The following is a 24395-nucleotide window of genomic DNA, read 5'->3' as shown; positions in this document are numbered from 1 at the left end:
GAAGGAATACAGTAGAAGACGAATGGGTTGCTTTGAGAGATGAAATAATGAAGGCAGCAAATGATCGAATATGTAAAAATACGAGAGCTAGTAGAAATTGTTGGATAACACAAGAGATATTGAATTTAATTGATGGAAGGAAGAAATATAAAAATGCAGTAAATGAAGCAGGCGAAAGGTAATACAAACCTCCGAAAAATGAGATTGACAGGAAGTGCAAAACGCCTAAGCAGGTATGGCTGGGGGACAAGTGTAAGGATTTAGAAGGTTATATCACTAGGGCAGAGATGGATATCACCTACAGGAAAATTAAAGAGGCATTTGGAAAAAGAAGCAGTTGCCTGAATAACAAGATCTCTGATGCAAAATCAGTCCTGAGCGAAGCAGGGAAAGCTGAGAAATGGAAGGAGTATACAGGATGTAAACGATATAAGCTGCCAAAAAAATCCTGTTAACAGAACACAAGTAACTGATTTAAAACGTGTATTAACGTGTTTGTCCGTTTCCTACGGTTGCCAACGAAAAAAACAAAACAAAAATATTAATCTCGGAACAACGTCTTTGGACAAGCAGACACTTGAAAGTGCACCCGGATTATACGTCACTTGTGTAAACACCATGCACGTTAGGCTTCCAGCCTAAAAACGTCAAAACACTACGGGGTGGCTGCTCCACGCCCTCCCCCAAACACAGATTAATTATCCGCACATTGACGCCGCGAGCGTGAGTCGCAAACTCGTAGGCAGCTACGGCCTGTTGTCGAATTGCCTGTGCACACGTTATTGCTACTCTGTTAAACATTAGGATGGAAGGGATATTTACTATCGCTGAACTTTTCGATATTCATTTAATTTATGGCGAGGCAAAAGGTGCTGCGAGGGCAGCTGTACGAATTTATCGAGAACGCCTCCCACAACGAAGACTACCTGCTGACCGACATTTGTTGCTGTTCACCAAAGATTTGTATCATCACAATTCTCTGCTTTTGAACGATTATTTTGCTATTCATTTGTAATGAAGTGCAGTAGTTAGTTATCTTTACCTTTTTGCATTTAATTTTGTTTGCGAAACATATTGTCTGTTCTAATATGCGTATTTAATTTGCATAGACTGAGAGATGCTGGCTCTTTATTGCCCCGCTCAGAAGGCAGAGGCCACAAACCGGAGAACGCACATTGGAAGCTGAGGAACAAGATCCTATACAGAGTACTAGAAGCATTGCCAACCAATTCGGGATATCGCACAATGTTGTTCATCGCATATTGATTCTGCTACCTTCCCACGTTCAACGCATACAAGCGTTGGAAGAACAAGATTTCCCTCCACGAGAGTGGTTTTTGTGACAAAGTGCTCAGCATGGCAGGCCGGTGTGGCCGAGCGGTTCTAGGCGCTTCAGTCTGGAACCGCGCGACCGCTACGGTCTCAGGTTCGAATCCTGCCTCGGGCATGGATGCGTGTGATGTCCTTAGCTTAGTTAGGTTTAAGTAGTTCTAAGTTCTAGGGTACTGATGACCTCAGATGGTAAGTCCCATAGTGCTCAGAGCCATTTGAACCATTTTTGCGCAGCATGATTTTGTAAACAAAATACTCGTCACGGATGAACTGTGTATCACTCGTGACGCAATAACTAATTTCCGTAACACGCACATGTCATGTGTAGACAGCCCGCGCCGAGTAGTAGCAACACATTTGCAGTGCAGCTTTTCCGTTAATGCGCGGGGGAGGGGGTGGGGGAGATGGGGTATAATTGATAATTACGTTATTGGGCCTTACGATTTGCCTGTACGATTCACTGGTAACAACAGGAAACATTACACCCAACTTTAGTACAGGACATTCGTTAGCTGTAACGTCATAACATATGGATATTCCACGATGGTGCTCCACCCCACCTTGGTAACAGAGTACAAAGATTTTTGAGCGGTTGATTTCCAGGACGTTCTGGTCCATATCGATGGACAGCATGCAGTCGTTATTCAAATCCACTAGATATTTACATTTGGGACCATATGAAGGAACTTACTTATGCTTAACAAGCAAATAATGTGGATGAACATACTCAGAGCATTTTCGGTGCTGCCAGTACCATAAAGGCAAACGTGCATGTGTGTGAACGAGTGCGACGAAACTGGCTTTGTCGTAATGAAGCATATGTTGAATCGAATGGTGGACGTTTAGAACACCTATAGTAGTACTGGTGTAAGAGAAAACAAAGTAATATGGGTCTCATTTTCGTGGCTGTTGTGTTTAAAGAAAAAAAATCTTAATTTAGTTTTCCGTATGATACTGCTGTAAAAGAGGGAAGACTTGATTGCAATTAATGCACAACGAATTGGGTGGTAATTGGTTGATTTTGTACTAAGAGAAGCACATTTTATTTTATGTTAGTTTTTCTTTACTACCACAGCCTTCGTCATGGTAATGTTGCAAAACAGAAAACGTTTGGTTACAGTTAGCTCACTGCTTATGTGAAAAGAACTACCTGTTCTTCAGAACCAAATGATTGTTTACACCTCGTCTCTCAGCAACACCTAACTGAAGCGCCTCTTCGTTGTACACATCCAATGTTTACACTCCTCTGGTCCGTCCGTTACCTTTCTCTGACTGCCGCGTCGATGTCGATAATACACAAGCAAGATCATGTACCGACAGTTCATAATGTAAACAGAAATGCATCTACTATCACTCCTATGAATATCTGTATTTTAGGTACACAAAAATAAAGAACATGATACAAAGATATTTCATCTCACTTTTGTCAAGCACGCCGACGTGTACCATCTGTATAATTTTCATAGCTTATGCTGTTTATACACAGTTTAGAGGGCGTAAACAAGGGAGATGTACTTGAAGGCAATATTACGGAAATGGAAGAGGACGTAGCTGAAGATGAGATGGTGGATATGGTACAGTGAGAAGAATTTGACAGAGCACTGAAATACCGAAGTTGAAGCAAGGCTCCAAGAGTAGACGACATTTCATCATCCTTTGGAGAGCCAGACATGAGCGAACTCTTCCATCTGGTGTGCAAGATGTATGAGACAGGCGAAATACCCTCAGGCTTCAAGAAAAGTATAATAATTCCAATTCCAAAAGAAGCACGTGCCAACAGGTGTGAATATGAAGGACCTATCAGTTTAGTTATTCATTGTTGCAAAATACTAAAACGAATTCTTTAAATAAAAATGGAAAAACTGGTAGAAGCCAACCTTGGGAAAGATCAGTTTGGATTGTGTACATCTTCTGAGTCCCTTTGGGAGATATTTTCAGTTAGATTTTTCAATTCAGCAGTTCTAATTATAGGTTGCTTGAAATTCTCGACTTCTCTTTAATTACGATTTCTTTATCTTTTGGTTTCCTTGTAATACCAAGACCTTTTTTCAATGCATAAGTACCGGTGTCACATAATTATCCGTTTCATGTACACTCCTGGAAATTGAAATAAGAACACCGTGAATTCATTGTCCCAGGAAGGGGAAACTTTATTGACACATTCCTGGGGTCAGATACATCACATGATCACACTGAAAGAACCACAGGCACATAGACACAGGCAACAGAGCATGCACAATATCGGCACTAGTACAGTGTATATCCACCTTTCGCAGCAATGCAGGCTGCTATTCTCCCATGGAGACGATCGTAGAGATGCTGGATGTAGTCCTGTGGAACGGCTTGCCATGCCATTTCCACCTGGCGCCTCAGTTGGACCAGCGTTCGTGCTGGACGTGCAGACCGCGTGAGACGACGCTTCATCCAGTCCCAAACATGCTCAATGGGGGACAGATCCGCCGATCTTGCTGGCCAGGGTAGTTGACTTACACCTTCTAGAGCACGTTGGGTGGCACGGGATACATGCGGACGTGCATTGTCCTGTTGGAACAGCAAGTTCCCTTGCCGGTCTAGGAATGGTAGAACGATGGGTTCGATGACGGTTTGGATGTACCGTGCACTATTCAGTGTCCCCTCGACGATCACCAGTGGTGTACGGCCAGTGTAGGAGATCGCTCCCCACACCATGATGCTGGGTGTTGGCCCTGTGTGCCTCGGTCGTATGCAGTCCTGATTGTGGCGCTCACCTGCACGGCGCCAAACACGCATACGACCATCATTGGCACCAAGGCAGAAGCGACTCTCATCGCTGAAGACGACACGTCTCCATTCGTCCCTCCATTCACGACTGTCGCGACACCACTGGAAGCGGGCTGCACGATGTTGGGGCGTGAGCGGAAGACGGCCTAACGGTGTGCGGGACCGTAGCCCAGCTTCATGGAGACGGTTGCGAATGGTCCTCGCCGATACCCCAGGAGCAACAGTGTCCCTAATTTGCTGGGAAGTGGCGGTGCGGTCCCCTACGGCACTGCGTAGGATCCTACGGTCTTGGCATGCATCCGTGCGTCGCTGCGGTCCGGTCCCAGGTCGACGGGCACGTGCACCTTCCGCCGACCACTGGCGACAACATCGATGTACTGTGGAGACCTCACGCCCCACGTGTTGAGCAATTCGGCGGTACGTCCACCCGGCCTCCCGCATGCCCACTATATGCCCTCGCTCAAAGTCCGTCAACTGCACATACGGTTCACGTCCACGCTGTCGCGGCATGCTACCAGTGTTAAAGACTGCGATGGAGCTCCGTATGCCACGGCAAACTGGCTGACACTGACGGCGGCGGTGCACAAATGCTGCGCAGCTAGCGCCATTCGACGGCCAACACCGCGGTTCCTGGTGTGTCCGCTGTGCCGTGCGTGTGATCACTGCTTGTACAGCCCTCTCGCAGTGTCCGGAGCAAGTATGGTGGGTCTGACACACCGGTGTCAATGTGTTCTTTTTTCCATTTCCAGGAGTGTATGTCTGCATAACCTTCGTTTTCTAAGATGTAGGACGTGTTCCTTAATTTAATCTGGTATACCTGTCTATTCTTAAATAAATTCTGATAATGTACAAATCTGACCTCCTGTCCACAACTCTCTTTATTTCTCACGTCTGATGAGTCGATGATCACTTTCAGTCCGAATGTGGTTCAAAGCCATCACATTCTCTACAATTTGTTTATTTTTATGATAAACAAGTTTTGGTTCCATTTGGAGAGTTCATTTTCTGTTTTCTTCTGAAAGAATGTGCTAAGGATGTTTCTGTCGTTCTTCTCGACATATTTACTGTTGCTTCTGGTATCATACCTGAAATTTATCTATAAATAATCGTTATTTAATTTTTCACGTACTTTCGCAATAAAATCCTCCCTTCTCACCTAGTGCTTGAGTTTGCTGTAATTTAACAGCTTTCATGACTTTGCATAAGTCCTCAACCCTCTTATTACAATGTGTGCGTGTTGATGCAGTGGCTTCCAGACGATATCTGTAGTTAATGTGTCTGTCTGATTCGTTCAGTATTCATAATATTGTTTTCAATTTTCTTGTTTAGAATAAAACCGTCTATTTCTTCTCTGCACTGTTTGTCTGTAGCAAAATATTTACAGTGTGATTTTGCTGAATGGATACAAACAGCAGGAAGCGATTACTGAGAGAATATGGAGTAGAAAATGTTACAGACATATTGCCGGAGCCGGCCAGTGTGGCCATGCGGTTAAAGGCGCTACAGTCTGGAACAGCGCGACCGCTACGGTCGCAGGTTCGAATCCTGCCTGGGGCATGGATGTGTGTGATGCCCATAGGTTAATTAGGTTTAAGTAGTTCTAAGTTCTAGGGGACTGATGACCTTAGACGTTAAGTCCCATAGTGCTCAGAGCCATTTGAACCATATTGCCGGAAATGCGTTCTAAAGTAGATACACCCACTTGAAAGTGGAGATAAAAGACCTTCAACAGTGGCCCTGTTTTCAGAACCGGGTAGGTGACCCATCAGCACGTGGTAACCCGGAGGAACATGTGGAAGATTCCCCATGATTATTGTCACTGTCTGTACCACTTACAACACTTTCAGGCCTACAGAGTTGTCTGCATGGCAACACTTTTGTCGCTGGTTCATCACAAAGGCCTCCATGGCTCTGTAATTTATATAATTCTATTCACAGATGTGGCTACCTTAATGAGGGGCTATATCGACAATCTTCACAATACTCACCTGTGGTTTACGGGAAATCCCTATGGTATGGTGTCAGCAAACCATCAGCACCGATTCAGTCTCGATGTGTAGGTTGGGATTATTGGCGACCACCTCATGGGACCAGTTATCCGTTGGTTCAAATGGCTCTGAGCACTATGGGACTCAACTGCTGAGGTCATTAGTCCCCTAGAACTTAGAACTAGTTAAATCTAACTAACCTAAGGACATCACAAACATCCATGCCCGAGGCAGGATTCGAACCTGCGACCGTAGCGGTCTCGCGGTTCCAGACTGCAGCGCCTTTAACCGCACGGCCACTTCGGCCGGCAGTTATCCGTCCACAAGGCCTCATAGGAGAGTCATATCTGCACTTCCTGCAAGTGAGCGTGCCTCTTCTGCTGGACATTGTGCCTTTGGTGGTGTAACATGTGGCTACTACGTGGTGTTGCTCCAGTTGAGTGTGGAGCTGTGTGGAACTAAAACACTGTACAGTCAGAACATCTCGACTTGCCTGTTGTGTTGCCATATGTGTCTTCACTGAAAATTACACTGTCAAAAATCTTTTATCACCAACTCCCTCGTAACACATTTCTGACCATGTGTGCACATGACATTTTATCTTCCTTATCCTCTGAAGGATCGTCTCCTACAGTTTGCGCCCACTAAGCAAAATCACCTTGCATACTGATTTTAATTGTATTTAGTCATCATTTTTTCACCACAAATATGGGCAACTCAAACTACATGCGTAGTTCCTGGATCAAGTGTGGACCTGTATTTCGATGCTAGTAAAATGGACGGAGTGGAGAAGGTGGACGCAGAACCATTGGGGCAACGTGGCCTACCCAATGGACCCAGTGGGACCGATAACCTCTGAATAAAATTGAAATAAACTGAAAGTGGTATGTTCCTTCCTTCTTGTAGCACAACACTGTACAGAATAAATGTAAACTGTAAATCAGTCAAGAGATTTAAAATAACTTCAGTGTACTACAGACGATTGGCGTCTCCACGAGGACAGCTGCCTCTCCTGCGGCGCCACTCACCTTGAACATGCCCTTGAGCTTGCCCGACGTGAACGCTGGCGATAGCTTGATCCTCAGCTGGCGCCACTTGATGCCTGTCAGAGCAAACAGGTGTCTGTTGAGCGGCTCCTCCTCGTCGAAGAATATCCCCCTGTCGTGGAACGTCCCGAAATCCTTTATCAGTACATCTCTTATCAGCTCAGGGTCGCGGATCAGGAGCATTGGACGATTGAATCCGTAAAATCCCACATATCGGGCTCCTGGAATCGGAATTACCATTAGAGCTATGAAAACCTTGGCATAACAATGCGCAACAAAATGAAAAGACAAAACAATTATGGTATCTTCACATTACAAGGGGGGAGGAGGTAGTGAATTACAATTTGTAAAGCAAACGTTTCATAAAAGGAATTACGGTATTTTCACAGTACAAGGGGGAATTGATATGATGTAATTACATTTTCCTGGAGGCGTATTGAATCTCAACCTAATCTTCGATAAGGATAGAAGCTGAAGTAATGCATTAAAGTTTGTACCAAGGACGATTTAAGGAAGGGAAAATCAAGATGGCCTGAGATGTAAACTGAAGTTTGTGTTAGGGAGGTATAACTGCCCACGTCGTGTTGTGCCGACTCCACTGTAGCTTGAATGGATTTTTAAGTTTATTTTATATGCCCGACTTTTAATTTCACCACACAAGTCTCCAGAGTCGAGCAGTTATTGCTCGCTGACGTCCGCCCCCGGTAGCTGAGTGGTCAGCGCGACAGACTGTCAATCCTAAGGGCCCGGGTTCGATTCCCGGCTGGGTCGGAGATTTTTCTCCGCTCAGTGACTGGGTGTTGTGTTGTTGTAATCATCATCATTTCATCCCCATCGACGCGCAAGTCGCCGAAGTGGCGTCAAATCGAAAGACTTGCACCAGGCGAGCGGTCTATCCGACGGGAGGCCCTCGTTACACGCCATTTCATTTCATTGCCCGATGACGACACGCAATACAGTTTGCTAAAGCGGAGTTCGCCGTTATTAATTATGTTTTTAGATTTAATTTTATTACTCCTACAGAGACTCAACGTTCCTTTGTTTAACAGCGCGTCGTCAAAATAAGTATGAAATGCTAATGTCTTTGCAATACATAATGTCGACTATTGAGTTAAAGTTCGTACCTATTTTGCCATTTTACAAGGGGAGACGGCCAATTGTGAAATTCAGATTCGATTCATACTGCGCATAATAAAAGCTCATGGCCAAAGGTGTAATGTGGCAAAGCACCAAGATGCACTTCTCAGCCGTTGTCGAGAAAATCGACAGTTAAAAGAAACCGTTGCGGTGAAATACTCTCTACGGTTAATGATGTTCTACAGCGTCGTGGCGCAGCGGTAAGCGCTCTGGTTCGTAATCCGAAGGTCGCCGGATCGAATCTCGCGCCATGCAACTTTTTTTTTATTATTAGTTTTTTGTAATTCAAATATATATATATTTCGACGATGTTATAAGTTGCGCTAGGGACCGCATCTACCTTCTTTCGAAGTTAGCACGCAACTGCGCTGTTATGCGACGGCTCGTTTCGGCCCATTCAACATCTGTCCTTCAAGTGTAACGAGCGAGTAACGGAGTTTATATTTCATACCTGCCACAGCAAATTTGAGTTCGTGGTGTGTCTATTCTAACTCGAACGTTTGACTTACGCTATACGTATTCGTTTCGGAATATCGTTTCTACGTCTTCCGTTAACTATACGTGGATAACATTATGAAGATAATTAATAACATTTGTGAAATACAACTTTGTTTGCGGAAAACATAATGATGTTCGAAGTCGCCAGTTTTTCCACGACAAACGACTTTCAACAACTTATTATATGCATAGTTGTTGCAACTGATTGCCGGGACTTATATATATATATATATTTGAATTACAAAAAACAAATACTAAAAAAAAAAAAAAGGTTGCATGGCGCGAGATTCGATTCGGCGACCTTCGGATTACGAACACGAGCGCTTACCGCTGCGCCACGACGCTGTAGAAAATTATTAGTCGTAAGAGTATATCACCGCAACGGTTTCTTTTAACTGTCGATTTTCTCGACAACGGCTGAGAAGTGCATCTTGGTGCTTTGCCACATTACACCTCTGGCCATGAGCTTTTGTTATGCGCAGTATGAATCGAATCTGAATTTCACAATTGGCGGCCTCCCCTTGTTAGAGAAGAGAAACCTTAAGCGCTTCTGCTTCTATAGTCTCAGTATCAAATGTTCACTAATTTCAATTTACTTCCTATCTCAGTTCAGTACTGAACACAAATTATATATCAATGTCATTTCAGAGATATTACGTCGGTTCCACACTAACGGAATAACACGTAATTGTCATTTAACATCACTTTTATTAATAATCCTTTTTCTTATGACGTAAATGTTAATGAATGATCACTATCTAGGAGGAAAGAGGGTTTGATCCTAATCATGAGATAATAGCTTTTAATGAGCCCGCAATCGTTAATTATATAAAAAGTCACGTTCAAGGACGATATGGGAATAACTTTCGTTACGTCCGTTTCACATATCTGTCAAAACTAATCCTGTCGCCCACAATTCAAATTAACACTGACGTTAACCCCTTTTGTCGGAACATCGAATCTTAACTATTATGTGAAAGTTTATTATAGTCCCCGAATTAATTCCTTCCAGATACGCGCACGACCGAATAGCAGGACGGAACACAAACGACTTGTTTTAACAACCGAACATCGCAATGACGTTACATTACGACAATGTCTGCTCAATGAACATCTCTTTGACTATCTTTTCTACTCTGCTTAATTAAATAATTCTTAATTACAATTTATTCAGCTATTTAACGAAAACATCTAACAAAAAATAAAATAGATTTATCCCAACGTAAAAGATCCGTTATAGAGGGCATTGGACTAGGGTGGTCCGAGCAGTTATGTCAGCCACTGGTCACCGGGCAGGCCTCGGCATATATTTTAATCCATTACTTCAGCTCCCGAACATGGGAGAATGTTGCATGTGGACAGGTAAACGTACAGCCGAGCTGTACTGCCATAGAAATTGGGCATAGATTTCTCCGATCACGTAGACAGCTGGAATTACTTAAATGCCGAAGCATTCATGATCTATCTCTGTTCTATATATGGAGGATGGTGTAATGTTTCAACAACACGATTTACTTAGTTGCGCCATTACGGCTGACTGGTTGGTCAGATGATGATCGATGTCAAAAGCGTTTGGAGGCCCTAGGATAATGTCAAGGCCACAGACAAGCTTGCAGCTCGCGAAAGGTGTTCCAGTGACATCTGTAGGTTCCATATGTTATGCTCACGGCCAGTCTGTGTAAGCGACAAAGTGCACTCAAAACTGCAATGACGAGACGCAAAGTACCAACTCGAGACATCAGAACTGTCCATCATGAAGGTAGGCACATTTCCTAAGCGAAGTAGCACCACAGTGCTGGAAGACGCATTCGGGGGAACTTCCATTGTCTGTCAAACTAGACGACCGATGTGTGTAGCGAGTAACAATCTGACACACACTGCCTGACAAATTAAGGGAACCACCCAGCAGAAATGGTCGGGTGTTAGTTAACTCTGTACACTAACGCACCATCGACGGCCATGTAAATGACCTCAGTTGCAATTCTCTGTGAGAGAACGGCAATTGGAATGCCCTGACGTTGCTCGTATTTGGTGTTGTTGCCTGACTCGGCTCGGTATACAGGGTTAAGAGAAATTCGCGCACTCGCACTTCGCAGCGCGATTCCTCACATACCAGAAACACAAAAATGTCCCTCATAAAATTTCCTCCTGCACATATTTCGGGCAGTAAATGGAATTTAAAGATTTCAATCTGGCAACACTGTAATCAAGTGTACGGTAACAACCTCTGTCGGGATAAAAAAGTTGTGTTGTGCGATTTCTATAGTGGATAGCGTTTTGGGTAGCATGTAGGAGGTCGAAGGTTCGATTCTGGGTTGAGACCTGTTTGTTTTTATTTGCTAAAAATGGTCTTCGCGGTACGGTATCTGATGTCTTAATCGTCATACAGCGATTACAGTGAGACTTCTACAAAATATTTGCAGTTACGTATTACGAACACAGAAATGTAAGTACAATCGTTTCGTGGTGAGGTTTTAAAGCTTTCTACGCGTCATGGACGCGAATTGTTTCGCACCACTGCACCCACCAGGTCCCAAAATTTTTTGTGTACCTTCCCCTAATGGTCACATCGAATAATACCAACTATTAATTTGCCGCATTCAGGCCCATTACATTTTGTTAGGGCGTTACGTCACCAATAGGGATAGCAACGTGCTTTGCAAATAATTTCAATGGGGCTATAGGGAGAGGGTACACAGAAAGCATGTTTGGAATCTAATAGATGAAGTGTTGCGAAACAGTTGTCCTCCACGACATGCAAAACGTTTCTTTGAAAGCTGACCAATGAAAACGGTTGTACTTGCATTTCTGTGTTCGTAGTAGGCAATTGCAAATGTTTTGTAGAAGACCCTCTCTATTCGCTGTATAACGATTACGACGCCAGATACTATACCATGCAGACTGCTTTTGACAAATAAAAACAAATGAACCTTGACCCAGTAGCAAACCGTCGACCTCCTGCATGCTAACCCAAAACGCTATCCGCTCCACCCACTGCACAGCACTACTGTATTTGCTGACAGAAATAGTTACCGTACATGTTGATACAATGTCGCCAAATTGCCAGTCCTTAACGTCCATTTACTGCCAGAAATGCGCAGGACGAAATTTTGGGACACACATTTTTGTCTTGCTGGTGTGTGAGGAATTGCGCTACGAAGTCAGAGCGCGCGAATTTTCCTTCACACTGTATAAGAGGCGTCAAGAGCGTCAGATACTGAGTGATCAGTGTGACAGACACGGAGATGCTGTGTGCTGATGTGAGACAGCGTTATCAGCGCGTGACTCAGTTTGAAAAGAGTTTCACTGTGGGGTCTCCATTTGGCCAGCTGGTCGAATCGTATAATATCCATATCTGTGGAGCATTCAGATGCGACAGAGGCCCGTTCCCTGACTGCATGGCAACGTCTGGGCAGGCATACTGGTCGTCAAAGTTTTGAAGGTTTTGGTCGACCACTAGGAAGTATGGCCGTAGTGTGCACGAAGCATATCGCGACCCCTGCACGTCTAGACTGCTGTCCGAGGAGAATAAATGGACTCCCTCTGACAGTCTTTGTCATCCCATAACATTGGTCGGAGACAGGCGTCTGCAAGAGTATGGTATCACCGAACCAAGCTTAGGTTGCCGTTAACACCACAACACAAAAGGCTGCGTTCGGAGGGCGCTTCTGCAGTAGCCTGGATGACCATAGTCGGCACGGTGGCGTCCTGAGGATGTGGGTCTTTCTTCCAGTGTTTTGGAGAGACACTGCGGTGTTACTACTGACGTCACGGTGTGGGGCAGTAACTTCAGGTCAAGGTTGGCAGTGACTGACGGAATTCTGACGGCACAACGAAATGTCACAAACATCCTGCTTCCTCATGTGTCACATCTCGTGTGACAGTATCGTTGTTATATTTTTGAGCAGGATAATGCCCGTTTACACGTGGCACGTGTGTCTATGCACTGTCTGTGCGATTTTGAGATCCCTCAGATCTGTCCCCGACAGAACTCGAGCCAGGCCAGAGCGGGTGCGATGTCATTCTGATAAGCGGTTCCGTATCCCCAAGAATACGTGCAAAACAAATTTAAAGTAAACGAGAATTACAATTTATTAAACTTGTCTTCAAACGCTTTTATTGGGAACTGTAGGTTATTTTCCAGCGCATTTACGTTTTTCCCTGGCGGCAAATGAATTGCGTACATTGTTTCAGAGTGACAATGAAATTCGTTTTACCTTTATTAGTCCGCATTTCGTTTTCAATTCGTTGCCCTTGTAGTTTAACTGCAAATATTTACACAATTTGCTCGATACGTCTACAGAGACATCTTGTCAATAGCAGCACTGCTGATTACGATAACTCTTGTTATAAATTGCGTCAAGCAGAACTAGATTAAAAAATGTCTCTTAACATCATAGTATGGAAGTATGTCATTCTGTTTAAAAGTTAAAAACTTTGATAATGCATAACATTACTTCATAAATAACTGTACATCATAAGATTGCGCCCACTATATCGCGACTATTACTACGAACTTCCTATCAGTTCTACTTTTACGCTATAAGCTTCAAAAGCCCGCATCTCGTGGTCGTGCGGTAGCGTTCTCGCTTCCCACGCCCGGGTTCCCGGGTTCCATTCCCGGCGGGGTCAGGGATTTTCTCTGCCTCGTGATGGCTGGGTGTTGTGTGCTGTCCTTAGGTTAGTTAGGTTTAAGTAGTTCTAAGTTCTAGGGGACTGATGACCATAGCTGTTAAGTCCCATAGTGCTCCGAGCCATTTGAACCATTTTGAAGCTTCAAAATGCTAATCACTGCAAAATCGGAGGGTGCATTTTGTTGTGTTAGTTCTTAATGTAAATGGCAACTCTGGCTTCCACTTCACTTCTCACAGTAGTTCGTTGTCTGTGGATAACTAAAAATTCTAACGTAACTTTTTATTTAAATTGGGTGAAGCGAAACGAAAGAAAACTGCACAACAACGCTTGATAAATAGAGAAGCCAGTCACAGCCATATTGCCCACATCGCTGCTAATGCTGCAATCGATCAGACTGCCTGGGATTTCTCTGCGACAAGCGATCAGCGACCGATCGCTGCGATTTGCCCAGACACGTGCAATCTATGATGCAGTCGGTCGCCCATGCGACGGATCGCTGCGATCCGTCGCTCGTGTGTGGTGCCATTTATGCGACAGCAGTACGTTTTAAACAATTTTTTTCTGCATTTCTAATCCCTCTGTAGTACATACACATTCGATAATTCCTCAAGATTTTTAGTACCCAACTCGCTTCAAAATAACAGAGGGCAGTGATATCGAGCCGCCCATTCGTGTCCAACCGGATCAAGTCATTGCCTGCGACAGAAAGAGCCGGGAAGCTTCATCTCCGGTGAATCCGCTTCGTGGATGATGTCAGTCGCTACGCTACGTGCTGAATATACGTGGACAAGGAACCGCTCTTCCACTGAGGGTTAAGCATTACCTTTCGCAAGCGACGCCATGCGCCACTGGTAAGGGCGGAATTCCAGGAATGTGGCCACACTCGATTCGTTGACCAACGACTGACAAACACACGCAGCGAGACATTTTTTGGGACGTACGCTGAGTTCCCCCCCGGGCACAGTTTACTATTTGCGTGCTGTTACAGGCAGGCAGCGTTGTGCGCCGTGCAGAGAGCGACCAAGTGGTTCCTACACAATCCTTTACACTGGCGACTGGAAATCCAATGGAGGGGCGTTAGTTTTGAAGTACACAGAATGTAAGACCCTCACACGACGAACTGGCGACGAAAACCAACATGAAAACTGATAAAGCAAATGAGAAAGGAGAAAGAGAGGCGCACTTGGTAGAATAATGGGAATTGGTAGACGGAGGGATTGAATTTAGCTAATCGTGTCGATCCTAACCAAACCCGTGGTCCTACGTAACAAATGGAAGGGGAAACGAAATTGTTTATATGAATGCCGAAAACAAGATTTTGGGGACAATTCTACGACCGCCGCACTCACAGGCATCGCAGACCATCGAGCGGGTGCATCAACGGTGTGTTTGTTTACGCGCCGGCCCACTGCAGCACAGTCCGCAGCTCGTGGTCTTGCGGTAGCGATCTCGCTTCCCGCACATGGGGTCCCGAGTTCGATTTCCGGAGGGGTCAGGGATTTTCTCTGCCTCGTGATGACTGGTTGTTGTGTGTTCTTCATCATCATTTCATCATCATTGACTCGCAAGTCGCCGAAGTGGCGTCAACTAAAAAGGAGTTGCAATACGGCGGCCGAACTCCCCCGCATGGGGCCTCCCGGCCAACAATGCCATACGATCATTTCATTTCACTGCAGCACAGAGCAGGGCGGAGCAGCCTCTCTGCAGCAGCAGCAGAAGTCCTCACGCATGAAAAACGACATAAAGCACTGGCCCATACTTTGGTGGAGGAGGTTAGTGTTTAACGTCCCGTCGACAACGAGGTCATGAGAGACGGAGCGCAAGCTCGGGTTAGGGAAGGATTGGGAAGGAAATCGGCCGTGCCCTTTCGAAGGAACCATCCCGGCATTTGCCTGAAACGATTTAGGGAAATCACGGAAAACCTAAATCAGGATGGCCGGAGACGGGATTGAACCGTCGTCCTCCCGAATGCGAGTCCAGTGTCCTAACCACTGCGCCACCTCGCTCGGTGGCCCATACTTTGGACATAGTTCAAGTGACCCTGAGTGCACCCCTCATTCTTATGCATCTGTGTCATTAACTGTTGGGGAATGTATATACACTCATGCTCATAAATTAAAGATAATTGCCTCGCGGGATTAACCGAGCGGTCTAGGGCGCTGCAGTCCTGGACTGTGCGGCTGGTCACGGTGGAGGTTCGAGTCCTCCCTCAGGCATGGGTGTGTGTGTTTGTCCTTAGGATAATTTAGGTTAAGTAGTGTGTAAGCGTAGGGACTGATGACCTTAGCAGTTAAGTCCCATAACATTTCACACACACATTTGAATTTTTGAAAGATAATTGCATAATGTGGTGCTACACAACGTGGCACTACACAAAACTGGCGCTAATATTATAGTCACATACGGAACACACACGGCACAGGTCTGTCAGTCCACGGTATTGGTGATGAGTTGAGAAAACCGTCTCGAAACACATGTGCTACAAAACGCCACTGTTTCCTGCACATGTACCCCAACATCAATATGGGATGTGATCACCTTGCTCACGGACAAAGGCCGCACAACGGGTTGGTATACTCTGCATCAAGTGGTCGAGCAGCTGCCTCCCATTCTTGCACCAGTGCCTGTCGGAGCTCCAGAGGTGTCCTAGGGGTTTGAAGACGTGCAGCGATACGTCGACCGAGAGCATCCCAGATGCGCTCGATGGTGTTTAGGTCTGGAGAACAGGCAGGCCACTCCATTCGCCTGATATCTTCTTTTTATAGGTGCTCCTCCACGATGGCAGCTCGGTGGGGCCGTGCGATATCACCCATCAGGAGGAAGTTGGGACCCACTGCACCCCTGAAAAGGCGGACATACTGGTGCAAAATGACGTCCCGATACACCTGACCTGTTACAGTTCCTCTGTCAAAGACATGCAGGGGTGTACGTGCATCAATCACAATCCCACCCCACACCATCAAACCACGACCTCCATACAGGTCTCTTTCAAGGACGTTAGGGGTTGGTATCTGGTTCCTGGTTCATGCCAGATAAAAATCCGGAAAGAGTCACTGTTCAGACTATGCCTGAACTCGTCCATGAACATAACCTGGGACCACTGTTCCAATGACCATGTACTGCGTTCTTGACACCAGGCTTTACGGGCTCTCCTGTGACCAGGGGTCAGTGGAATGCACCTTGCAGGTCTCCGGGCGAATAAACCATCTGTTCAGTCGTATGCAGACTGTGTATCTGGAGACAACTGTTCCAGTGGCTGGGGTAAGGTTCCGAGCAATGCTACCTACAGTACTCCGTGGCCGTCACCGGACACTGATGGTGTGATATCGCCCTTCTTATGGTGTTGTACACTGTGGACGTCCTGTACTGTAGCGCCTGGACACTTTTCCTGTCTGCTGGAATCGTTGCCATAATCTTGAGATCACACTTTGTGGCACACGGAGGGCCTGTGCTACTACCTGCTGTGTTTGACCAGCCTCCAGTCGCCCTAGTATTCTACCCCTCATGACGTCATCAATATGTGTTCTTTGAGCCATTTTCAACAAACAGCCATCATTAGAACGTCTGAAAACGTCTGCACACTTACTCAGTGCACCGTACTCTGACATGCACCAACACACCTCTGCGCATGTGGGCTGCTGCCAGGGCCACCGTGAGTCGACCGCAGGTCAAATGCATACTCCGAGGTGATTTAAACCCGCAAACCGCCCACCAGCGTGTTGTTTCGCCATTTATCAGCATTATCCTTAATTTATGAGCCTGAGTGTAGAATAAATGCCATGTGGGAGATCAGTTTGGACTCCAGAGAAATGTCGAAACACGCGAGGCAATACTGACCCTACTACTCTTCATAAAACATGTATTATGGAAGGGAAAACCTACGTTTGTAACATTTCTACATTAAGAGAAAGCTTTTGACACTGTTGACTGGAATACTCTCTTTCAAATTCTAAAGGTGGCAGGGGTGAAACACAGGGAGCGAAAGGCTATTTACAATTTGTACAGAAACCAGATGGCAGCTATAAAAGTCGATGGGCACGAAAGGGAAGCAGTGGTTGAGAAGGGAGTGAGGCAGGGTTGTAGCCTATCTCCAGTATTATTCAATCTGTATACTGAGCAAGCAGTAAAAGGAAACAAAAGAAAAATTTGTAGTAGGAATTATGGTCCAGGGGAAGAAATAAAAATTCGAGGTTTGCCAATGACATTGTAATTCTGTCAGACACGGCAAACGACTTGGAAGAGCTCTTGAACGGAATGGACAGTGTCTTGAAAGGAGGATATAAGGTGAACATCAACAAAAGCAAAACAAGGATAATGGAATGTAGTTGAATTAAATAAGGTGATTCTGAGGAAAGTGGATTAATAAACTAGACACTTAAAGTGGTAAACGAGTTTTGCTATTTGCGAAGCAAAGTGACTGATGTTGATCAGAGTAAGGAGGATATAAAATGTAGACTGGCAATGGCAAGAAAAGCGTTTCTGAAGAAGAGAAATTTGTTAACCTCGAGTATACAGTTAAGTGTCAGGAAGTCCTTTTTGAAAGTATTTGTACGGAGTGTAGCCATGTATGGAAGTGAAACATGGATGATAAACAGTTTAGCCAAGAAGTGAATACAAGGTTTTGAAATGTGGTGCTACAGAAGAATGATGAAGATTACATGGATAGATCACGTAGCTAATGTGGAGGTAGCGAATAGAATTGTGGAGAAGAGAAGTTTGTGGTACAACCTGACTAGAATACGGGATCGGTTGGTAGCGCACAGTCTGAGGTATCAAGGGCTCACCAGTATAGTACAGAGGAAAGCATGTGGGGTAAAAATCGTAGAGGAAGGCCAAGAGATGAATACAATAAGCAGCTGCAGAAGGATGTAGGTTGCAGTAATTGTTCGGAGATGAGGAGGCTTGCACAGGATAAAGCAGCATGGAGAGCTGCATCAAACCATTCGTTTGTCTGAAGACTACAACAGCAAATGTCATCTCTTTTATGTGTCAGTAGAAGTGCCGGCGAGAGGGTTAGACTCTTTGAAACAGCTTGTTGTAGGTCAGGGCTCCAGCAGCCACTCCCCTATATGGGCCCTCATTTCCATGTAATCGACAAGAGAGAATTTCGGAATTTTTGTTACTGTCACGAGCAGTGGTCGTCAAACTATATTGCTCCAGGGCCAATACTGAGGTTGTGGGACGCAGTGGCGGAAACATATGGACATATGGCGGCCCGCGGTCCCCCCCCCCCCCCCCCCCCCCCGCCACCCTTGGGGGGCCACCACATTGCCACCCGCTCCGCCCCCGCCAGTCAGCCCGCACGCTATTAGTTCGTTTCTTTCGTCAGTCGACCCGACTGAATCGAGTAATCGAGTAGTTTTACTTTCCTTCCTATAGCACGCGCGACCGTGTCATTTTATTTTATATTTTACATACCTACGAGAAAAGTCGCGGCCATTCTAGTGATCTCGATACGTTATTCTGTCTGGCATTTGTTCGAGAAAAGTCGCGAATATTCTACTGCTTTCTTTTACAGACAACCTTCGATATGTAGCGTTATAAATACGAACTATTCGCCGAATAGGAAGCTAGTTTACATTCAGAAGCAGAAATATTAAGACTGAAAATGATTAAGTAAAAAGTCCTAGTTGTAGCAAGTGCGCGTGTGAAGATTAGTCAAGAGTGAGAGTGATCAGTTGATTGTGAAGTATTAATAACAGTAATTCATATTAATTTCTCAGTAAAAATATTGTTACGAGACTTCTAATAATATTTTTACTGATAACGTAACAATAGTTTCCCATACCCAGCTCGTAATTATAACTTTTTATATCATAAGATGGCATTGTCTTGTATATGTGTGTAATTAGTTTAAATAAAACTTTCTTAAACTTTACATGTGACCTGATTATTTTTTATTACGTTAAAAGTAAAGCTAGCTCAAGATATTTTAACGCCCCTCCTTGAGGTTCTTCTGTATCCGCCACTGGTGGGATGACACTTACGACTGCACGTGTATCGATCTTATTATTAATTGGTAACCTACACAAGTTAGTGCATTATGAGCCCACCAGTAGACCAGGGTGCGATAAGTTGGCCGCTAGCCCTCAAATACTGATCGGTAAAAGTCGGCACCATTCGAAACATTTCGTGTCGACTCTTCTCTGTTCCCGATTGCTGCCACCCTCGACAGCATGATTGCCTGACAAAGTGGAGCTGTGTTGTCTGTGTGAAAGGATGTTTAATTGGCTACTTACATTTAAATGTGTTCTTTAGTATAATATACAAACGTTTCCTAAATATTTTAAATGTCATGTTTCTTCTACTTACTGTTTTGTAATTCAACAGCCTTAATTTAATTTCGAATTCGTTGCTACAAATATCAACCGCATTTGAGGACAGCCGTCTCTATAGTATATATTCATGAGTTCGTGGTACTTCTGCGTCAGAAGTTACACCGTAGCAGCTGATCGGTACGAGTAGCGCACGCCCCTGAGTTGCCAGTACTGGCAGACAAAACAATAGGACATTCTCCCTTGTCACACCCGCGCGGCTTTCCCCTCTGCCACTGAGGTAAGTTGCCAGATTCACGAACGTCAATTACAATTAAGCACATCTTAAAATATTACTGTATCCGTAAGTATTTTTGTTTGTTACTGAGCTGGAAAACTACCCTCTTAACCTTAATTGGCGTATGTGGATTTAGCTGGTAGTTGCTGGATGTACATTGTTATAAAATATGACAGAGAACAGCGGGTCGCAAGGATACCTGATTCGGGCTGCAGAATAACAGCACTGCTCTAGAACACTGAAAAACCATTGTTGCCAAAATGGCATCGCTGATAGCGCTAAAGCCAACTGTGTCGTATGCCGAAGGCTGTGGGTTCGAATTTTGTCATGTGCATTCCAGTTTTTTAAAATCTTAATGAATCCACTACAAGTTATTATTTTTATTCAATTAACTGATTTAAATATATTTCTTTTTATTTCTAATCCTTCACTGCATCATTTCAGTCACATTAAATTTCTTATTTGCTCCAATTTTTTTTTTTTTTTTTTTTTTTTTTTTTTGCTTTTATGCTTTTTATCATTTGGAAACTTTGTCAAATCGATTTTAAATATATTGATCTATCTATTGTAATATTTAAGAGTATCGAAATACCGATCTGTTCGTCAAAAAACAAGACAAAATAATCTAGTTAATGTATGCTGACTGTGAAATGGTGTCAAAAATTAATAGTCGTTACAAGATGAACTTTTTTGAATGGTTATTGTCAGAGAAAAATTTAAAAAGTAGATTCTTTCGCACCTTGGACAAAATATTGCGAACGTTAATTATATGAAAGAATGTTTTATAAATGAAACTAAATTCAAATAACGTGAGTCATAGAATTACGATTGCCCTAATACAGAGGAAAATATAAAACAACGAAACGGAAGAAATTAAATCGAAATAAATACATGAAGTAATAAAAATGACATGAAAAAAAATTCCAAACGAAAAGAGAATAAAATGAAGTAAAAAGTGAGAGCAAGTGAAAGATTAAAATTATCTAGAAAATGATTATAAATGAGAAACATTATATTTAAGCCAATTATGTCAATGAAAATAATGATTGAAGACGTTTTGATAAAGACATAAAACAGAGAATATACGTTGCACCCAACAGGATTCCAAGCCACAAAGTTCAACATACTAGTCAGTTAACTTAATTGCCAGCAAACGTGTTGTGATAAACTCACTATTTTGAATGCTCTAGTCAGTATAGCGTCCCTTTCCATATATTTGACATGAACAATATAAATAACGACAAAAGAACTATACATACGTAATGTTGTGTGAACTTTAATGCCTAATTGTGATACAGAAAAAGTGACGAAATAACTTTAAAGACAATTTATCGATTCTGATAGTAGAAAAAAGACATTATTCTCCGTGATATGAGATCATATGTGTAAACTAAAGAACTGAACACTATAATCTTTGTTACATTATAAAATGACTGGAAGCCAATGTACTTAGTTGTCTTCTGATGTTTTCTTGTGTCTTGGGTATTTTTTGACTGCATAAGGTACGATTGTATTGCGATAGCTTTTGTCTTGCTTTCGTTCAATTACTAGAACATAATTGATGTGTAAAAGAGTTACGAAAATATAATAAGCTAATCTGGAGTGCAGAGTAATCATTTAAGGAACCCACGCCACATTTGTTATAACGCAAGAGTTTGTGTAGCATTTTTTGCAGCTGCTCCGGAGCTAGCCGCGACCATCTTTGACTGAGAAAGTTGGCCGCAATTACGCGGTGCATTTAAACTTGTTATTTCCACAGGAAATAGGACGAAGCCGGAGCAGAAGAACTTATTTAAAAATACTATCAAAATTAATTAGCATCAAATCACAAGATTTATTTTATCATAAAGTGACTATTTTCAGTGATACAATTTACTATAGGTCAGGTGCCTCTTTGCATAAATTTTATTACGCTAACGCATCTGATATTATTTGTAGGGAGCCTGGCGCTCGTTTACAATCAGAATTTAAAGTTTAATTTGGCAACCAGCAAATATAATATTGCTTATTTGTAATTGTTTCTTACGAGGCTTTATGAAAGATAGCTTTATGAAATTTAACTTCACGAACTTAATAGAATCCTCATATATCTTATAGCAGAAAGAGACATAACATCAGTCACAAGGAATTCAGGCATTATTTATGTCGATTATTCTCAAGTGACGGCCTACTTTCTGCGTGGCTGCAGCGTGTGGTACATGCGACCCTACATCTACATCTAAATGATTACTCTGCAATTCACATTTAAGTGCTTGGCAGAGGTTGCATCGAACCACAATCATACTATCTCCCTACCATTCCACTCCCGAACAGCGCGCGGGAAAAACGAACACCTAAACCTTTCTGTTCGAGCTCTGATTTCTCTTATTTTATTTTGATGATCATTCGTACCTATATAGGTTGGGCTCAACAAAATATTTTCGCATTCGGAAGAGAAAGTTGGTGACTGAAATTTCGTAAATAGATCTCGCCGCGACGAAAAAGTCTTTGTTTTAATGACATCCATCCCAACTCGCGTATCATATTTGCCACACTCTCTCCCCTATTACGTGATAATACAAAACGAGCTGCCCTTTTTTACACCCTTTCGATGTTCTCCGTCAATCCCACCTGTTAAGGATCCCACACCGCGAAGCAATATTCTAACAGAGGACGAACGAGTGTAGTGTAAGCTGTCTCTTTAGTGGACTTGTTGCATCTTCTAAGCGCCCTGCCAATGAAACGCAACCTTTGGCTCGCCTTCCCCATAATATTATTGTTGTGGATTGGCAAGACAGCCAACCCACTGTGAGAGGAAGCCGAAAGGCACGCGTTTTAGCTCACGCAGACTGGCGTGAGGTCTGGAACAGGTCAAAGAAATGAGACTAACAAAAAACGTACGTAGCTGCTGGAATACTTAACTTTAATCCATAATTGGTGAACATCGCTCTTGACGGTACATGTTTTACAGCATCAATAGTAACTGGTAATGGCGCCTTGCTAGGTCGTAGCAAATGACGTAGCTGAAGGCTATGCTAACTATCGTCTCGGAAAATTAGAGCGTATTTTGTCAGTGAACCATCGCTACCAAAGTCGGCTGTACAACTGGGGCGAGTGCTAGGAAGTCTCTCTAGACCTGCCGTGTGGCGGCGCTCGGTCTGCAATCATTGATAGTGGCGACACGCGGGTCCGACGTATACTAACGGACTGCGGCCGATTTAAAGGCTACCACCTAGCAAATGTGGTGTCTGGCAGTGACACTACAATTATCTATGTGGTCTTTCCAACTGAAGTTGTTCGCAATTTTTACACCCAGGTACTTAGTTGAATTGACAGCCTTGAGACTTGTACTATTTATCGAGTAATCGAATACCAACGGATTTCTTTTGAAACTCATGTGGATCACCTCACACTTTTCGTTATTTAGCGTCAACTGCCACCTGCCACACCTTACAGCAATATTTTCTAAATCGCTTTGCAACTGATACTGGTCTTCGGATGACCTTACTAGACGGTAAATTACAGAACCTATACCAGAACGTGGTGGTTTCAAAACGAAGATCCTACCTCTCCTTGTCAGTTGAACCCCTGATAAAAATGCTCATCTAGCGTTAAGCGTATCTGTCGAGCCCACGGTATGAAGTGATACAAGAGGGCAGCGAGATTAAAGCACGCATTGGATAGTTTTAAGATCAGTGTTGTTCACCGTAGGTAACACCTACCGCTACAACACATTGGAACCGTACAGTGGATGACGAATTTTCATACTGTCAGGATGTTTGCAGGGCCTTACCTGGTGCCATATTGTAAATGTCCTGCAGGAAGAGGCCGAGGGACTTTTGGCCCATGGCGACGGGTCGGAAGTTGCCGAAGGGCACCTCCGGCTCCACGTAGGGCGCGCCCTTGCGCTGCCAATGCCGCTGGCAGCGGGACATCCAGGCGTAGAGCGCCAGTGCCGCAGCTGACACCACCACCACCAGCTCCGCCAACCACGAGTCCAGCAGCACGGCCATCGCTCAGCTCTTACAAGTCGACTCGACTGAAAAGGCAATAAAGTTATACTGGTAAATACACGAAGCCTGCTTTCTGGTGGAACAAAACTTACTTTACACTAGCTGTATGACCACGGGCACACATACACATACGTCACTGTCTGATTCTGCACTGTTTTACACCGTGCGACTCCACAGGGGACGTTAAATTTTGTGTGTCATACACAGCCCTGAGCAATCATCTTTAGCCCTGAGACACTCTGGCAACATCACTGGCTCATTGCTGTGCTCATTCTTGTGAACTGGTTGACGAACTGAACAACATACACTCCGTCTTCAGGACACAAGTGGCCTACCGGGACCATCCGACCGCCGTGTGATCCTCAGTGGAGGATGCGGATAGGAAGGGCGTGGGGTCAGCACACCGCGCTCCCGACCGTTATGATGGTATTCTTAACCGAAGCCGCTACTAATCG

The 24395-nt window shown here is 44.1% G+C and overlaps 1 protein-coding gene across 2 annotated transcripts in view; it reads right to left on the bottom strand.

The window, feature by feature from the left end:
• LOC126483879 (cytochrome P450 6k1-like) overlaps positions 1 to 23963 on the bottom strand; it is a 68867-nt gene extending 44904 nt beyond the window's left edge. For both annotated transcript variants that reach the window (XM_050107129.1, XM_050107130.1), the window contains exons 1-2: positions 23721 to 23963; positions 7109 to 7347 (exon numbers count right to left, since the gene is read on the bottom strand). In XM_050107129.1, the coding sequence (XP_049963086.1) occupies positions 7109 to 7347; positions 23721 to 23940 (459 nt within the window). In that variant the 5' untranslated portion in view covers positions 23941 to 23963. The remainder of the gene's footprint in view (positions 1 to 7108; positions 7348 to 23720) is intronic.
• Positions 23964 to 24395: the final 432 nt, after the last annotated feature.

This window comes from Schistocerca serialis, chromosome 6 (genome assembly GCF_023864345.2).
Source record: "Schistocerca serialis cubense isolate TAMUIC-IGC-003099 chromosome 6, iqSchSeri2.2, whole genome shotgun sequence".
NCBI classification, from domain to species: Eukaryota; Metazoa; Arthropoda; class Insecta; order Orthoptera; family Acrididae; genus Schistocerca; species Schistocerca serialis.
Note: the sequence above shows the minus strand (reverse complement) of the source record. Positions and strands in the feature narration are given on the sequence as shown.